Genomic DNA, 19,807 nt, shown 5'->3' on the forward strand with positions numbered 1-19,807 from the left:
TGCTCACCTCCTTGGTAGCTTGGCACAAGCAGCCAGGCTCATCTTAGAGGCAGTGTGTAAAGCATTTGCAAATAACCAACAGTAATACAGTGTAAGCACCACAAAAGGACACCACACCAGTTTAGGAAAATATCCAATATTTTATATACTTAAGGCAAGACCAAAAACGATAAAAATCCAAAATACAGTACTTAAAAATCCACAGTAATCAAAATACGCTTTAAAACAGTTCCTTGATGTCAATAGCTCCGTCCAGAGCTATCACGGCGTTGTGAGCAAACAAATCCAAACAGTTCTGGCTGACCGCAGCGTAGCGGACCAGCTACGGTGTCAGGAAGATCCGCAAACAGTACCTTTTAGAAATGCAGGGCGTCGGCGACTTCTCGTTGAGCTTATGAAACCACGGTGTCCGCAGGCGTCAGTTCCAGAGGTCGGTGCAAGAGTCGTCCGGGCCCTCAAAGTCACACACGTTGCAGGTCGATCTCCTCTCTGTTGGAGTCAGGAGTGCTGGCGTCGGCAGGCGCAGGGTGCTGCGGTGCGTAGTGCAGCGGTGGGGCGTGCAGTGCCCTCAAGTCGCGGTGCGAGCAGCGGCTCTGTCGCAGCGTCAGATGGCGTCTTCGGTGAGACCAGGGTCGCGGTGTAAGATGAAGGCGGTGCTCGTCACGGTGCTGGCAGGTCACGGTGCAAGAAGCAGAGTCGTCGTTGCTGAAGCGCTGTCAACGACTGACAAACTGGAGTCGATGGCGCCGGCGTCGGTAGGCCAAGGCTGCGGTGCGGGTTGAGGGCGGTGCGTCGTGTAACTTTACGAGCAGTGCCCTTGAACCATGGAGCAAGCAGCGGCGTCGATTTCAGTGAGGAGCGGAGTCTTCGATTAGGCCAGGGTGTCGTCCTGAAGCGAGGCAGAGTGCGCTGCCCACAGGTCGCGTTGCGAGCAGCGGCTCGGTGGCGGCATCAGCAGGCGTAGTCGGTGAGACCAGGGTCGCGGTAGTGCCCTCTGTGGTGCCATCAGGACACGGAGTTGGCAGCGGTGTCGTAGATGTTGTCGGGTTGCTTCTCTTCTGTTGTAGCACAAAACACGCAGTTCCCAGTGCTGAGGGCAGAAGAGCTTGAAGTCTTTGCTGTTCCTGAGACTTCTTGAACAGGGGGCAAGCTCTACCTCAAGCCATTGGAGAAACTCCCAAAGTAGATTGCAGAAAGTTCAGTCCAGGCCTTTCACTACCCAAGACAGAAGCATCCACTGTAGGCCAACACAGCAAAGCACACAGCAAAGTGGTAGTTCCTAACAGCTTCTCCAGCCCTTCTTCTCAACAGTCTTCTTGATCTAAAAGAGTTCTAAAGTTCAGGGGTCTGGGCCCCAGTATTTGTATCCAAAAATCCTTGGAATCTCTAGGTAGAGGGTGTCTGTGCCCAGCCAGAACCAGTTCTGCCTTCTCTGGTGTGATTTCCTGGCAGGGGGTAAAGACGGCCTGGTCAGAGGCAGACCAGGCCCTTTGACGTGCAAGGAAATCTCCTTCCTTTTCCCCCATTGCAGCCCAGGTCTATTCAGCCCTGTCCTGACCTACATAGACTATCGGGAGCCACCCTTGCTTCCTAGCCATCTTTCGTCAGACAAGCAATCCACATTCCAACAGAGGCACAAGGGGTGACTGAGCAAGAAAATACCTACTTCCTAAAAGTGGCATTTTCAAACACAGAATGTAACAAGCATTTACAATGCAACGGTTTCGCCTTTGGAAAAGTTAGAGCTATTAGCAATGTAAAAGACAATGCCATTTATTTATCTGTTTTCAAAACCAACAGATAAATACAAATTTTGTCATTTACAATGCCAATAGCTCAAACTTTTCCAAAGGCGAAACCTTTGCATTGTAAATGCTTGTTATGTGAGGTTCCTCCTCGCCAATGCCCCACCCTCCGACGGCAGAAGCTAACTCAGGATTCCCTCATTAATCTACCGCGCCCAGCAATAAGTTTCGTTTCTCCGCTGCGCACCGTCTGTTTCGTTTCACTTGGTCCGGTGAAGCCTCGTCTTACTTCTGTTCTGTTCCTCTTGGAGCTTCACCTATGAGGCCAGCAGGAGCCAGGCTAGTGCTAGAGGCAAGAATTGGAAATCAGGGGTAGCAGCTGCTAGGCCCAGCGACCCCTCAAGGACATAGATGAGTGGTGTTGTATTATGGGTCCTATTTAGGTTTGCTTTAGTTAGCTCTAGGCTATATTATAAAAGAGTGCATGTTTATTTTTCTGTGAACATGCTGTGCACCTTCATGTTTTATTTTGCTTTCAGAAAAATAAAGCTGAATTTTAAATTCAGCTGCAAACCATGGGCTTATGTAATAATGTTTCACTAGCATCCCTGGGTCTGGATGTTCTGATCTTGCAACATTGCGCAGCGACTCTGCTGAGCCTCCGTTAACAGTCAATGTTATATTAGTTCAAAAGCAGTTCATTGTTTCTCCTGGGTTTTTGCATTGATAAAATGTACAATTTCTTTTGTGCAACACATTATGGGCACTGTTAGTCAATGAAAATAATGTACAAGGTGGATTAAAAAAAAAAACAGTAGCAGATTAGTTCACATTTTACTGCTGCTTTTATGAAACGCGGTGCTATGAAAATTTCGTGTTCTCTTTTTGTAGAACAATTTGAAAAATATATGCTTTTGTGGAAGAGGCAGATTTTTGTCACTATCCTAAAGTAATAAGTTGATAATTAGACCCTCAAGTTGCAAAATCTTACTTAGTGAGGCAGGGGTTAACTGTGATCTGGCGCTGCAGCTCAGAATGTTGGTTTGGTGAGTATTTTAAAGGGTGCTATGTCTTGTGAGGTGAGTTGATAGTTTTTGAGGTGTGTGTAGCACCTATCTTAAGACACGGTGTTTGTGTGTTTTGGTGATAGCGCCTGTATTGAATTATGGTATTTTGTTTTGGGTATTGTGTCACGAGTATGTGACATATTATGGTCAGTTGATGGTTATTACATTTTGATGATGATTTGTTTGTCTTGACTCTGTGCTGTGTATTTTATGTGAAGATATTACATGTTTTTGGAGAACTGCAGTTAGGTATAGTGTCTGTGGAAGTTTTTGAAGTTTATGATTCCCTGAATTACTTGAAATCCTAGTTGTGAGTACTAATTAAGAGTGGAATAGTGGTATTTATTCTGTTCACAAGGCTATGAGTGCTATGCTGATTCCAGGTTAGGATATTGCTGGTCAAAGTCTAGCTAAGCGTGTATGTGGTTGGGTAATGGCTTGAAGTGATACTTCTTTCTTGTGGTGAGCTTGGTTTCTGTGGAGAAACAGCGCAGGGGAACATAACAAGTCTGCCTGTGACTCACAGCCTGGTCTCCATGCAGAGAGGCAGGGTTCACCATACGGAGCCGAACAGCCTGAGTCTAGCAGCGTGGCTCCTGTGAACATAGAGTCTGGACATCTAGGTCTTCCCAAGAGATCAATGGGCATTCTAAAAGAGGCTAGAAGACCAAGCACAAGGACACGCTACATGGAAGAGATATGCCCTGTGGTGCAGCGAGAAGGAACTGATCTGCAGCAGACCACACAACACCACAGTGATCAGGTACCTAACGCTTCCACTAGAGAATAGCTTAACCTACATTTCATTAAATGTCCACTTGGCAGCAGTAATTGCTTACAAGAGGGAGCACATAGGGAAAAGCTTATACCATGCAGCACGGATCAAAAGATTCTTAGTGGGAGCAAAGAGAATAGGTTAATCCGAATGGGTACCGACGCCCACGTGGAAGTTAACATAGCTAATGACGAACCCTTTAAACCGCTCCACAAAATAGAACTCTTCTTAACAATAAAGACCATCTTTTTAATTTTCATCATATCTCTACACCGGGTAAGTGAACTACAAGCTCTAACAAGCGTTACCTACAGCCCTGCAAACCGGCCGCCATGCTTCTTCTTTCTTCCCCCGGGGCTGCGGGGGCGGGCACTTCCGGCCGGCCAACCACTTCCGGGTCGCTGCGGGCAGCGCAGCGGCCCTTCTCCTTAGGTAGGCAGGCGGGGGCTGATTTTTACGGGCAAATGCCGGGTGGGCACCGGCTCTAGATCCATCAATCGGGGCGGGAGTGGACACGGACGGCGGGAGGGGGCGGGAGTGGACACGGACGGCGGGAGGGGGCGGGAGTGGACACGGACGGCGGGAGGGGGCGGGAGAGGACACGGACGGCGGGAGGGGGCGGGAGAGGACACGGACGGCGGGAAACGTGCACAGGACAGCGAGGGGGGGGCGGAAATGGACAGCGCATCAGTGAAAGGGGAGGGAACGGAAAAAACGTAACTCCGCCCTGGGAAAAAATCTCGGGAACGCCCCCGAATCTGGTCCGGCCTTGACGGACAGATCTCTGTTCCAATGGCTAGCCTCCATTTATGGAGCTAGCCAATGGGACAGGGGGGCGTATTCCATTCTCCTTACTGGAAATCAAGAGATTTCTCTGGAGGCGGAGCTAAGAGCTCCGCCCTCCAGCGAAACCTAAAAATCACCTTTACTAAAAGATGCATCGTTATATTCTGAGTTCGGGCATACTACATTTTATTTTCCCACATAGTTCCAAGGGCCAGTTATGTTTATAAGATGTTATAAACAAACTTCCCATTCTGCCCTATGGTGAACAGGAAGCTTTGCAATAGTGAAAAACAAAATGGGCTGTAAATCACTATCAGGACATGCAAAACACACCAGGGCATGTCCTACCTTTCACATACACTGCACCCTGCCCAAGAGGTTTTTTGGGCCTACCTTATGGGTAACCAAATGCAAAAAAGACCTAGACCTAGTGGGCATTTATACCTTCATCTCATTTTTGGGTATACTGTGTGTTGTATAATCATTACAAGGCTTACTCCCCGCTTGTTAGTTATCAGGGTAGCCAGTATATCCTGATGATGTGCCTCTTTTAAGTATCGCCCATTCCCTGAAAGTAAACATCCAGTTGCGAAACAACAAAAATACACACACTTAGTGTCAGATAGTAACACATGAAAAACGGAAAAAGTGTGTGAGAGCAAGATGGCACCTCACGGGCGCACCACCAATGGGACCCTGGCAGGTACTCGCCAGGATTGCCCTGTTCTCATCATTGGTACCATCATGCTCGAAAGGAAAATGTGTCCAAACAACACAAAAAGAGTTTTGTGAAGGAATGCAGTGAAAGAAGACCACAAGACAACCAGAAAATCTAATCTAATTTAAATTCCACACTCAACACAAGAGACAGAATAAAATTGCATATCTGTGTTGTCGAGTTGGTTTATATGTTGTTTTTGACACTTTTCTGGTTGTCTTGTGGTCTTCTTTCACTGCATTCCTTCACAAAACTCTTTTTGCCCTACAAGGATTGCCCTGTCTGTTTTTACGAGAAAGTAAGACAAAGCGGTGGTCATTCTCCTGAATCTGAAGTTATGTTATTCGAACATCCCAATTGCATGTTATCAACGACTGGTTGTATATGACGCAGCAGGAGCCGTCTGTGTAAGCAGACAGAAGGGCATTGGATCCGGGGGAGGCTACCTCCGCTGGTTATACGAAATGAGAGCTTGGCTTCTCTGCTCAACCCGACCGCTCAAGTGATTAGAGTCTGAAGGTTGGCCACTCGGGCTACGGGCTGGAAAGGACATGTGATGCTGGAGACCCCCTTCGACGGGCCTGCAACAAGTGGAGGGTTCACTGGAAATGGGATAGACTGGGGATATCCAAGATGGGGGACATCTGAGGGGAGGGGGGGATTGATCCTATTCAAAGATCTCCAAGCCCAATTCGAACTGACGGGGTACAGTATCTCCACTACCAGCAGATCCAACATATACTGCGGGGGCATGAAGACCTGCTCCGTGTGGTGGCAGATGAGGCCCCTTTAGAGTGGAGGGTGTTGGGGGCCTCTTTTCACAAGTATGTTGTCTCTCAGATCTATGCCTCTCTAGCCCCCACTGACCACACTCCGTGGTAAATGGGAATCTGATTTGGGAAGGATGGAGATTGACGCTTGAGGTGAAGCCAGTTGGTACACATGGGAAGTAGCAATCCAGGCGGGCTTTTGGCTGGTGCAGTGAAGCTGCTTATAGGGCTTACTACATGCAGTCCCGCCTATACCTGATGGGAAGGGCGGATATGGATCGCTGTCGGAGTGTTTGCGGGCAAAGGCGTTCCCTGCTCCACATGCGGTCGGACTGCCCCAATTTGAGGGGTACTGGGAGGAGGCAGTGCAGGGAAGAATTACTTCGGCGCTGGGCTCCCCCCTTGCTTTTACCCCGCAGCTGGTGATATTGGGAAATCTGTGGGGGAACATACATGGAGTAGATATCAGCTCCTGTTCTATAATGTGGCATTGATGGTAGCCAGAAGTTCGGCACTGGGGTGGGGTAAGTGGTACAGCAGTGGCGGAATGGGTCTCTAATGTAGATTGGTTCATGAGGGAGTATCGGCTGGTGTACCGTGCCAGGGTGTGCTCGGGTAAATTTAAGGAAGTGTGGACCCCATGGCGATGGCCGAGGATAGTTTAGAGTGTGAGAACAACTAGATGGAGCATGGGGGGCTCTCTTTGGAGGGTCAAGTGTGTGGGGGGGAATGCCTACAATAGAGGATTAATCTGTGACATTCAGGGGCGGGACATTCTGCTGTAAAGTGGTCATGTTGGCGGGCTCTTCCAGGTGGTGGGGGGCTGGCTGTGTGTGTGCTGGGGAGGCGTTTCACTTGTGGTCATGTAACTCAATAAAAACTAAAAAAAGAATATTTACATTTAGAACTGAAAGAGAGCCTGACTGCTTCTTCTGTTTGTCATCTGATTTAGAAAAATATTCTCCCTTTGCCAATTAGTCATCCTCAGGGTAAAACTGGACTCCTGAAAGAATAGCGGAGGTAACTTATCTCCAGGGATCAGATCGACTTCAAGTTCTTATCAGTCCAGACTCTTGGGACCAATGTGATCTAATGACTAACTGCACACCTCGCCCTGATTCACACATGTGTTACTAACAAAGGCGGAGGGTACATGTTAGAGTCTCATCACTGAAAACACACTGGAACAACAGAGAAAATAACTCCTCTTTCAAAAGTCACTCTATATGACGGAATTGCCTATACGGTCAAAGGTCACAGAGAAGCTCTGAAAATGAACTGGTTGTACATTAATGGAAATTATCAAATGGCGACTGCAGGTGCCTTTCGGCGACAGCATATTTCTTTTTAATACTTCTTAAAAACACCAGTTGGCAGAAGAGTATTGCTAAAACACTGACAATCTGCTCAGATGCATGCTTTCAAACCTCATGGTAGAAAATGCAATCTGCAGATGGCAGTCATGCACTGGACCATTGCTGGGATGTACGGTCGAAATCTTTGTGAGTCATACAGACTCAGTCAGTGTTGATCCCCAAATTAAAAGTGTTTATTTTATTTGACTTGCTTTTCCTGACCGAATAACTAGATGGAGGGATTATGCACAGCAAGACTCTTGAATAGGTTCATGCTACAAAACTAGGCCTTATTTAACCCTTTTACTGGCCATGAGCACTGTATTTTAGGTTCAATGACTCCCAATTTGGCTTTAGAAAACATCATGGGACAGAAACCGCTTTAATATACGGATAATATCAGACATTGAGTGGATAAGGGACAGGGACTGCTGCTAATACTCCTGGATCTGGCTGCAGTGTTTGACACCCTCTCTCCTACCCTCCTGGTAGACTCCAGGGTCTTGGCATCTCACATCAAGCCTTAGCCCTCCTGTCCTCCTTCCTTGGGGAGCGATCTCAAAAGGTGAAGCCTCAGCACTTCTACTCATAAGTCTTCTCCCTGCCCTGTAGAGTGCCGCAGGGCTCTTCTCTAAGCCCCACACTTTTTAACCTTTATGTGGAACACCTAGCAGCTATTATCCATTCCTTTGGAACGGACGTAGAGTCGTATGCAGGCGACACTCAGATCATGGTGTCAATCCCAAAGAATGTATGCTTGTTAGCGGGGAACGTTCTATATTGCATGACTAAAGTGGCAGAATGGATGTCATGTAACTTTTTAAAACTGAACGGGGATAAGACGGAAGTGATGGGTTTTGGCCCAGGGGCATCAAGCTGGAATAGCAGCAGCTGGCCTCATTCTTTAGGAACGTGTCCTACTCCAGGGAAAAAGGCCAAGAACCTCTGAGTATCGATGGACCCTGAACTCAACTTCAATGCCCAAACTAATCGTACTATCATAACCTGGACGTGGATTATAAGGATCCTGAAGAAAATCTTCCCACTCATCCAGCAGCCTGCACGCAAACAGCTCGCTCTTGCCCTGGTAATGTCCAGACTCGGTTACTGCAACTCACTCTACCTGGACTCGAACAAGAGTATGCCACATAAACTCCAAGTGGTACAGAATGCACTGGCAAGACTGGTTCTGGACATTCCTAGGAGGCAGTCAGCTGCTCACAATAAATAAGCGCACCAGCTTCAAATCTCGCTATGGTACCCAAGGCTCTCTATCTCCCTTATCCATCAAGATTAAAATCTATGTTTAGCTCGTACTCCTCAGGCAGACCCCTTCATTCATCATCTAATCTACAGCTTAAAGTACCCATAACCATAAGAAAGAGATGGGGCGACAGAGCATTCTCGACTGCCGCCAGTAAACTCTGGAACACTCTTCCAAAAAACATGCAGGTCATCTCCCAGCTCATGCCCTTTAGAAAGGCTCTTAAGACTTGGTTATTCTGCTTGTAGCGATCTCCTGAACTAGGAATACTAGTGGACTCTCTTTTTGGATGGTGATCTATTGCGCCTTGATGCCTTCGGGTAACTGTCGTGCTTCATAAACTCAAAATCCAATCCAATCAAACCATTCTTGATGGTCCCAATAGAAAAGTAACACTTCTTTGTTGCTTTGCTCAATACGTCGGGTATATCAAGGTGACATGCACCGTCCCTCATGTACACAGGTTTCCAACCTTATTAGAACGCGTTTTACAAGGAGTTTTATTAGCACATTTTTGAGGACCAGTGGGGGGTCTTGGAGGATGTTTACTGCATTTCCAAATAGCGTACTCTTTTGGTAAAAGATCTGTGTAACAATTTTACTGAACCTAAGGGCCTCTCTGAAACTCTCTGGTGATATGAAGAACTTGGAGTATCAACAATATTTGCCTGGAATCCAAAAAAGTAAACCTTCTGCAAAGCTCCCATACATTGCTTCTCTGCTGCAGCTTACAAAATCTGGAACTCACTGCCAGTTGAACTGAGACGCTCTAGAAACCTCATGCCTTTTTGCAAAGAAACACACCTGTTTGAAATCTGAGGATACAATCTGTTTTGTGACCTCCGGCTCACTCTCTTCTCACTACAATCTCCTTGTTAACCCTATGTCAACTCTGCCTGTCTTTACACTATACTCACCTTTTAAAACTTCTCCTCACATAATCCTTAGCTCCTTCCTAACTGAGGCCTTTCACTTAAAGTTCCACTTTCACAGACCACCCGTTATTTTTTTTCTTTACATTCCCCCATTCTTCTTTAATTTCACAGACCTAACTTCCCAATCTTGCATTTCGCTCAGTTTTGAGAGCCTACTTTAATTCTTTCCTGCATCCTCCCCTAAACCCTCGGCATCTTTGCTTGAGGTCTCTCTAATTTCCTAAACCTTTTACCTTTAAGCGGTCCCTTTTTTCTAACCTCGTAAATCCTCTTCTTCCTTCCATCTCTTTTCTTAACCCCCCCGCCCCCCCAAGACATTTAACCTGATCTGTTGTTCTTTAAAGTCACTGTTTTCTTTCCTCATTACACTATGTTGCTCCTCGTTTTCAAGAGTTGTCATTATCTGTCTTCTTGACCTTCTGCTGTCATTGATACGCAAGGGGTTGTCCGGACCCTGCTTGCTGTTCTGCTGTGCACCTGGTTGGTCGAGATGCGCTTTATAAAAAACTAGAAATAAATGATACAGCATATTGTAAAGTGGCACATACCTCTTAATGTTGTCTAAAAACAGAGAGATGTGATGCTTGATGTACGGCCGCTTTAGGATGTCCTTCGCATCTGGGCGATCATTCGGGTCCTTGCTGAGCATGGTTCCGATCAGTTCACCAAGTTGGGGACTGTAATTTTTTGGCATAGCTGGTGGCTGACAAAATAATTTTAGCATTACATATGACAGGATGGGAATGTTCTGTGCTTCTGTATGAAGTGCTCTTTAATGATTTACTGAATGTAATACAGCAGTGAATAAAAGAGGGTCTGAGTACCTATCGTGCAGCCAAGAACAGACTTACTGCAGCCTCTATGCCAGAGAATCCAAATCACACGTTCAGACCAGCAGAGAAGTGGCCAATGATTTGCTTAGTCTCCAAACACCCCTCCAATCATGGATAAGCACGATTCAACAATGCTGGGGACCAAACTGCTGCGTGCCCTGCCTTGGTGGCCACAAGGTCACCAGTTTTGCCTAGGTACGGTGCCCTGAGTATTAACTGCGTCGGGCATGCTGCTGTCACGCCAGATGGCCTCAATATAAGACACAAAAGTGATGGTTTCAGTCTGACAGGAAACTCTTGTCTAAAGCAGAAGGGGCTGTGCTGCTACCACTTCCATTCAGCAAGGGGAACAGGAAACGGTGTAAATGGACAACACTAGCACTGCACAGCAGAAACCACCTTATGCTGCCGCACAGACCTGGGATCCAACACACCCCAGCAGCCAACAGTCAACATATGCCACAGGCTCAGGCCAGGGACCCCAGTTTTGATGCATGAACAGATCTTTTTCTGTACCTCCGTTTACAGAGGTACAGGTAAAACGGACTGTGGCGCGGACTAGAAACACACTGCACCATCAGCCACTGCACGGTCTGGGAGAACATGCTCCAAAAGGGAGTGCACTTCGAGTGCATCTGAGACTTGAGCACGCACCTCTTATTTTATCAAACAACATCCAGTGTAGGGAATCCCTGCCGTGGGCTTGCATGATCATCAAGTTTACTGAAGGACAAACATACAGGGCTGTCCAGAATTGCATAACGGCAAAGCAGAACAGAAACTCAAAGCCATGCAGAGGACCCTCCTCCCAACATGGCAGTCATGAGGCTGGACAAGCTCAGCTAGTGCAGACGATTAGTTAGATTTGTACGTAAAGGTGTTGAAACAGGATACAATAGAAAAGTTTTAAAAAATATATATACAAGCTGTATTCATATGAAAACAAGTTCATGACTGAGACAGGAAAAAAGGAGAAAGAGAAGTAAATAAAGAAAATTGAGGGAATGAGACAGGCACAGTGAAACAAGTGCAGTTTGGGGGATAGAAAGTTAAAAAGAAATTGTGCACTGGAAAAGGCAACAGGTCAACAGTTTAATGTGATAACCAATGCAATCACAAACATTCAGAAATTTATTTTCAAGCAATAGCACATTAGCGCCAGACCTACTGGTTTTACTAGTGCTTGGTGGCATGGCATTGGTGTCCGTATAGAGGATATTGTGGTTGCTATGATATTGTTCTTCGATAAAGTTTATAAAAGCAATAAATGACCAGCAGAGCAACTCTGGAGGACATGATATCACATGAAAGTCAGGCGACTGTCCTTCCTCCTCTGTTGTACATCCCTCATGAACAATACTATGCATATGTTTCCTGCTACTACCCAGTGCCCCATACAACCCATACATCCTCTCTCCTATATTTAAAAAAATAACTAGGGTCATTGCCCCTTTTCACCATTTCAAAAATATCCCTTTAAACCTGGAGGCAGCAGAGAAAGGAGGCAGCAGTGCAGGGGCGAAGGGGCTGGCAAGGGGTGCAGGAAGGAGTTGGTGCTGGGATGGGGAACATCACATCTTTTATAAAATAGAGACTCACAAGATCAAGATGTGAATAGCCATCAGTTGTGTCTGCTGCGCCATACTAGGTGATAGGACACATATATACAACATCTGCGCCCATCTCTAGAACCCATTTAGAAAACGTATGAGTTTGCTTGCAGGAACCTGACATCACCTACAAAAGTTGATTCTCTCTTTGCAGACATCTTTTTAAAATCATGAAATTCAAACATATTCCCAGTCGGTGCAAGCTAGTATTGTTAAATAGTAAAGTTTACCTTTCCTTCAATGATTCGAATCACCAAGGAGTTCATGTCTTTTGCATTAAACGCGTGTTTCAGAGTGGCCATCTCATAGACACAGCAGCCTAAAGCCCAGACATCAGACTGTGGAAAAAGAAGTCGAGAGCCAGTTAATATGTTAATGCACATTGTACAAAATTAAAGACTGACTTTAAACTACTACAGACTGCACAGGAGTGAAAGAGGGAAGACCCGTTCAGAGGCGCTGCTCAACAGCGCAGACCTGGATTGGCCACCTGTGCTACATGTGACTGAAATAAGATATTGAGCACTCTCTCCCAGAGGACAATTCTCTCCCCCTCCCCCAAAAACAAGAGACCCCTTTTTTCCTTGTCGTACACCCCACAATGCAAATAAAATGCAACGAGAGCTCTAAAGGCAGCTCATCCAAGATGGGGACCCAGAGCGCCGGTGTCAGCAAGACCAACTACAGAACCAGGTGGAGCTGCTGAAATGAACCCCCTTGGCAAGCCAGTAGCACACCCTTACCTGGACAAACCCAAAGTAGACCAGGAGCTCAGTCGGACAGCAAGAGGACTGAGTGGATCTCATCATCTGAGAATTTAAGGCTTTGGAGTAGGGGAAACCACAAAAGGAGAAGTGGCGGAGACTTGAGGCCCTGTTCTCCACCGCGGCAGTGGTGCTCAGGAGCCAAAGCCAGGGGCTCCATAGGAGGAGACACCCAGGGGCCTGAAGTAGACATTGGAGAAGCAGCATACGGGCATACCGGCCCGAAGAGGCCCACCAGAGACAGTGTTGAAGTGTGTGCCACATCTAACAGCCCAGAGAAGCAGGGAAAGCTACAGATCCACAAAGCTGCAACATCAAAAGGTACCATGGCCTCAAGTGTAAGGGGGCTGAGGGTGAAACAGCTTGAGGAAGACGCAGGTTGCTATAATTATCCTGACTAATTTACAACAAGGGGTGGTGATGGACAGAGTCTCTGAATTAAGCAGAGTACTCTCACCCAGTCAAGAGATCAGGGCTAGATCCAACACCGTTTTTTAGCTCATTGCACCATCCCAGTTTCAGAACCTGGCTGTATGCAAATTAGTCTGTCCCTGGCCCAGTGCATCATGGGAACAGGGCAGACCAGACTACAAAAGCCAATTCTTACACTGGGAAGGAAACAAGCTTCCGGGGACCGGTTTCTGCCATTTCAGGCGTCTTCGGCCCGGCTTGCTTGAATCCTGATGGTGCAATGAGCAAGGGACTCACATCTGAGTATACCCTTCCACGCTTAGGGTGGACAAAATAATTTACAACAAGGGGTGGTGATGGACAGAGTCTCTGAATTAAGCAGAGTACTCTCACCCAGTCAAGAGATCAGGGCTAGATCCAACACCGTTTTTTAGCTCATAGCACCATCAGGATTCAAGCAAGCCGGGCCGAAGACGGCTGTAATGCCAGAAACCGGTCCCCGGAAGCTTGTTTCCTTCCCAGTGTAAGAATTGGCTTTTGTAGTCTGGTCTGCCCTGTTCCCATGATGCACTGGGCCAGGGACAGACTAATTTGCATACAGCCAGGTTCTGAAACTGGGATGGTGCAATGAGCTAAAAAACGGTGTTGGATCTAGCCCTGATCTCTTGACTGGGTGAGAGTATTCTGCTTAATTCAGAGACTCTGTCCCTCACCACCCCTTGTTGTAAATAATTTTGTCCACCCTAAGCGTGGAAGGGTATACTCAGACATGAGTCCCTTGCTCATTGCACCATCAGGATTCAAGCAAGCCGGGCCGAAGACGGCTGTAATGCCAGAAACCGGTCCCCGGAAGCTTGTTTCCTTCCCAGTGTAAGAATTGGCTTTTGTAGTCTGGTCTGCCCTGTTCCGATGATGCACTGGGCCAGGGACAGACTAATTTGCATACAGCCAGGTTCTGAAACTGGGATGGTGCAATGAGCTAAAAAACGGTGTTGGATCTAGCCCTGATCTCTTGGCTGGGTGAGAGTATTCTGCTTAATTCAGAGACTCTGTCCCTCACCACCCCTTGTTGTAAATATAATTATCCTGACAGCACCTCTGCTAAATAAGAACTCAATTGACACAGAGAGAGGTTGTCCCTGACACACCTGTCCTCTATTAACTGGGAAAACCAGACATTGCTATCCGTGGCCGGTATCCTAAGGGGAGTGTGCTCTGTCTCAATGAGTTAGGCACAGCGGAGACACGCTCAGACTGCATAAAGTTCTCCCCTTATCCCTTCACAGCACCAAGAAACAAGTAAGTTGCCCACTCTGTATAGCTTTATCAAAAGGCATAGACTATGTGCAGGGCCTTGTAGAGTTCAGGGAAATATGGCAGAACCAGATTTGCTGGCCGGGTTGACAGCAAAGCAAAATATACCACAGACCTAGAGGTCACAACAGAGCCAACAGTGCAGATACACAGGAACAAAAAATAGAAACCTTGGGGTGGGATCTGGGCCTCCTGAGGTATGAGCCGAAGAGGTTGAAGCAAGTAGATAATGCAAAAGCCCCACTGATGGACCTGAAACCTACGACAAACGATCTATACAGGATAACTGTGGACCCCAGAGAGCGATTCAGCACTCTCGGATATAGAACAGAGGGCTCATAGGGTCATGCAAGAAGGAACAATATGTGAGTAATTGGTCTCCCAGAAACGACTAAAGACCCGCACATGGTGGTGGTCTTAGCAAAGTGGCTGGTGTACATAGTAGCCCCAGAGGGGCCATCGACATTCTATACATTTGAAAGAGGGCATACGGTGCCAGTGAAATCCTCTCCACCAGGAGCAATCCCCCACCACCAGGACCAGCTGCAGCTGGACTACTGAATACCCGGACTGAGATCTGCTGCTATGAGATAGAGAACAACAAAGTGATGATCTTTCCACACTTCACATCAGCAATTTATTTATTTATTTATTTATTTGAACTTTTTACCGCGCCCAGCTACCCACAGTGGGTTTCCCGGCGCTAGGGATAGACTGAAGAAGAAGATGTCAGATAAGCCATCATACAGGAACCAACTATTTATGTGAACAACAGCGTTTTCAGTGTTCTGCGAAAGCGAAGAAGACTGGTCTCTAATTTAAGGGCTGTAGGAAGGGCATTCCAATATTTAGGACCAAGATAGGAAAAGGAGCGTCCCCCCATCCTTACCAGCTTAAATCTTGGTACAATGAAATTTCCAATTTCCGAGGATCGCAAAGTACGTTTGGGCCTGTAAGGTTGCACCAGCTTTTGTAGGTATGTAGGTGCAGTGCCTTCCTTTATTCTGAACATGTAGCACAGTGTCTTAAACTTTATGCGACTAGCGACCTTAAGCCAATGGAGATCATGCAAGGCAGGTGCTGCCGAAGTTCTTCTAGGAACATTCTTCAGAAGTCGCGCAGCCGCATTTTGTACCACCTGTAATGTTTTAACAGTGGCTACATCAGCCCCCAAATATAATATGTTCCCATAGTCCAGGCGAGATGTTATCAATGCCTGGACAACCGTTCTACGGGAAGGGATGGGAAGCATCCATAGGATCTTTTGTAGCCACCTGAGGGTAGAAAAACAGGTTGCCGCGACCTTAGTGGCCTGCTGCTTCATTGTTAGCTTGTCGTCAATTTGGACACCCAAATTACGTACAGCATGAGTGGGCACAGGAAGTGAGCCCATCTCATTTGGCCAATGTTGAGGGCCCCAGAGGTTCTTGTTTTTCCCCAGAATGACCACCTCTGTCTTCTCCCCATTCAGTTTGAGACAGTTTCTCTGCATCCAGTCAGCCACAAGAATGAGGCCAGATTTTAGTGCGGAGGGATTATTCTCGTCTCTCCCTGATAGGGAGAAGACAATCTGGGTGTCATCTGCGTAAGAAAACAGAGTCAGCCCCGCCTGCTCAACGATGTTAGCCAAGGGTTTTACATATATATTGAACAATAGGGGGCTGAGTATTGACCCCTGGGGGACACCCCGCGCTGATGGACAGACCGCTGATGCCGCCTTAGCGGAAAATACTTGAAAGGTTCGCTCCCCAAGAAAGGAGGCCACACAAGCTAAGGCCGTACCAGTCACACCAAGGGACCGCAGAGAGTCAAGAAGGATGGAATGTGACACGGTGTCGAAAGCTGCGCTCAAATCCAACAGGATGAGTGCTATAGTTTCGCCCTGATCGACACCGTATCGAAGACTCTCTGTCACCCCAAGGAGGGCTGTCTCGGTCGAATAGCGAGTCCGAAAACCTGACTGGGATGGGTGTAGAAAACCAGAACTTTCCACCAATTCAGTAAGTTGGGTGTTAATGTATCTCTCTAACACTTTAGAAAAAGTGGGCAGCAGAGATATAGGACGAAAATTTGCGGGGTTTAAAATATCAGCACCAGTCTTTTTAGGTCTCGCCTGTCGATGCGCATGCGCATCGAGCTTGCGAGACTATTGGGGCTTAAACAGTCTTTAACCAACTTGCAAGGAATCGTGGCGATTCCTTGCAGTGCCCGTGAAATTGAAGCTTAATGCGCATGCGCTTAAAAGCGCGTGCACATGCCCCCAGCCGCCTGCCTGCCCCTGCTGCTTTCACACCCTCTCGCCGTCTGTTCCCCCTGCTGCGTCATCAAAGGCTTTCACGGCGGCCGGCCATGCTTTCAGTTTCACTGCCGGCCGGCCGTGTAAAGTGCACTTCAAAGGCCGCTCTCCCTGCTCCGCCCCCTGTAAGTGCTCTTGTTTTACTCGTTTACTTGTTTTTCGAACATTTCTCCCACCCGTCTTCCTTCTCTGTAATCCATCCCGCCCCCTCCAGCTACACGTTCTTTGTTTCCCAGCCTCTTGTTTAACTTATCCCATCCCCTTACTGTTTCTTCTACCCTGTCCCTGTTTTTCCTGCCACCTCCTATACGTGCCCCATCCCCCTTCCCCACTACAGAGCGCCCAAAGCAAAGAAACATTTGCCACCCCCTCCCTGCTGCTGCTCTTCCCAGCGCGTGCACTACACCCCCTTCTCCCAACGCTCTCAGCTCCTTGGCGCAGGTCACGGCTGAGCACACAAGCAACAGACCCTCTGTATTGTCCGTTTGATGCTGGCCTCTGGCTTTCCGTCTCACTTGTTATGTTTCATTGCCTGCTTACTCCTGTTTATTTAATCTTTTAAACTATCTACACTTCTAAACTCCTGCTACATTAACGTTTTAAATTACAAATTAAAGCGTGCGCTCTGCCTCAGGCATCTGAGCCGTCCCTACACTCCCCACCCACCCCCATCCTTCACACCCCCTGCTTCACAGCCATCTGTTCCTCTCTCCCCGCACACAGCCTCTCCGACTTCCCCTCTCTGCTGCCAGCCTTAGGGCCGCCTCTGGGTTCCCATCCTCGGCTCTGCTGGCATCTCGTCTCCTCTCGCTCCCACCGCTCCTTTCCCCCACTCCTTGTTACTTCTGAATTCCCCGATATTACTGGAGCATAAAGGAGGTGTCTGTCCCACACAACCATGAAGGGGCTCACTCATTTTTCACTTGTTTAACTTATCCCATCCCCTTACTGTTTCTTCTACCCTGTCCCTGTTTTTCCTGCCACCTCCTATACGTGCCCCATCCCCCTTCCCCACTACAGAGCGCCCAAAGCAAAGAACCATTTGCCACCCCCTCCCTGCTGCTGCTCTTCCCAGCGCGTGCACTACACCCCCTTCTCCCAACGCTCTCAGCTCCTTGGCGCAGGTCACGGCTGAGCACACAAGCAACAGACCCTCTGTATTGTCCGTTTGATGCTGGCCTCTGGCTTTCCGTCTCACTTGTTATGTTTCATTGCCTGCTTACTCCTGTTTATTTAATCTATCTACACTTCTAAACTCCTGCTACATTAAGGTTTTAAATTACAAATTAAAGCTTCCCCGTGCGTTTTAACCTCTATAGAATCAGAAAGATTTGCCTGCCTGTTTCTTTTATGTTTTCACCTACCTCTCTGTTTATTAAATATCCTCCTTCCCCACATGGTTTCGCAGGTTTGCTGTTAATATAGTTTTACATCATAAATATTTGCTTTCCCGTCCTGGTTCATTTGTGTCCTCCGGCATAAAACCTTTGTCTGCATGTTTCTCTTTAATTTCCACTGCAGCCAGGTAATTTCTCATGTTTCCTGTTGATTTAAACTTTTACATTATAAACATTGTATTTCCGGTTACATGTCCTCCTCCTCACAATACCAAAGCAGTGCCTGCATCTTTTCTTAACTTTGAAGCCTTTGCTGCATCTTTTGTTATTGTTTTTACTACTCTCTGGGCTCTTCAACCACCAATCTGCGCCTCTTCTGTTTATCACGTCATTTGTGCCCTACATATTCATTAAAGATGGACATACCTGCTATGTCGTACGCCCGTTTACTCCTAAACATAACACATTATAAATCACAGCCCTTGCCGCCCGGTTTCCACTCCATCCATCCCTCCCCCCACTCCATCATCCCCCCCACTCCATCCATCCCTCCCACCACTCCATCCATCCATCCATCCATCCATCCCACTCCATCCATCCATCCATCCCACTCCATCCATCCCACTCCATCCCACTCCATCCATCCATCCATCCATCCATCCATCCATCCATCCATCCATCCATCCCACTCCATCCATCAATCCCCCACTCCATCCATCCATCCCCCACTCCATCCATCCATCCCCCCACTCCATCCATCCATCCATTCCCCACTCCATCCATCCATCCCCCCACTCCATCCATCCATCCCACTCCATCCATCCATCCATCCCACTCCATCCATCCATCCATCCATCCATCCATCCATCCATCCCACTCCATCCATCCATCCCACTCCATCCATCCATCCATCCCACTCCATCCATCCATCCATCCATCCATCCATCCCCCACTCCATCCATCCATCCCCCCACATCCATCCATCCATCCATCCATCCCCACTCCATCCATCCATCCCCCCACTCCATCCATCCATCCATCCCACTCCATCCATCCATCCATCCATCCCCCACTCCATCCATCCATCCCCCACTCCATCCATCCCCCACTCCATCCATCCATCCCCCACTCCATCCATCCATCCCCCCACTCCATCCATCCATCCCCCCACTCCATCCATCCATCCCCCCACTCCATCCATCCCCCCACTCCATCCATCCATCCCCCCACTCCATCCATCCATCCCCCCACTCCATCCATCCATCCCCCCACTCCATCCATCCATCCATCCATCCCCCACTCCATCCATCCATCCATCCATCCCCCACTCCATCCATCCATCCATCCATCCCCCACTCCATCCATCCATCCATCCATCCCCCACTCCATCCATCCATCCATCCCCCACTCCATCCATCCATCCATCCATCCATCCATCCATCCCCCACTCCATCCATCCATCCATCCCCCACTCCATCCATCCATCCCCCCATCCATCCATCCCCCCATCCATCCCCCACTCCATCCATCCATCCCACTCCATCCATCCATCCATCCATCCATCCCACTCCATCCATCCATCCATCCCACTCCATCCATCCATCCATCACTCCATCCATCAATCCCCCACTCCATCCATCCATCCCCCCACTCCATCCATCCATCCCCCCACTCCATCCATCCATCCCCCCACTCCATCCCTCCATCCCCCACTCCATCCATCCATCCATTCCCCACTCCATCCATCCATCCATCCCCCCACTCCATCCATCCATCCCCCACTCCATCCATCCATCCCCCCACTTCATCCATTCATCCATCCCACTC

At 48.0% G+C, this 19,807-nt stretch overlaps 1 protein-coding gene across 2 annotated transcripts in view; it reads right to left on the bottom strand.

The window, feature by feature from the left end:
* NEK4 (NIMA related kinase 4) overlaps positions 1-19,807 on the bottom strand; it is a 178,249-nt gene that overhangs the window by 117,892 nt on the left and 40,550 nt on the right. For both annotated transcript variants that reach the window (XM_078661914.1, XM_078661915.1), the window contains exons 4-5: positions 12,089-12,196; positions 9,964-10,118 (exon numbers count right to left, since the gene is read on the bottom strand). In XM_078661914.1, the coding sequence (XP_078518040.1) occupies positions 9,964-10,118; positions 12,089-12,196 (263 nt within the window). The remainder of the gene's footprint in view (positions 1-9,963; positions 10,119-12,088; positions 12,197-19,807) is intronic.

Source organism: Lissotriton helveticus, chromosome 9 (genome assembly GCF_964261635.1).
Source record: "Lissotriton helveticus chromosome 9, aLisHel1.1, whole genome shotgun sequence".
NCBI lineage: Eukaryota > Metazoa > Chordata > Amphibia > Caudata > Salamandridae > Lissotriton > Lissotriton helveticus.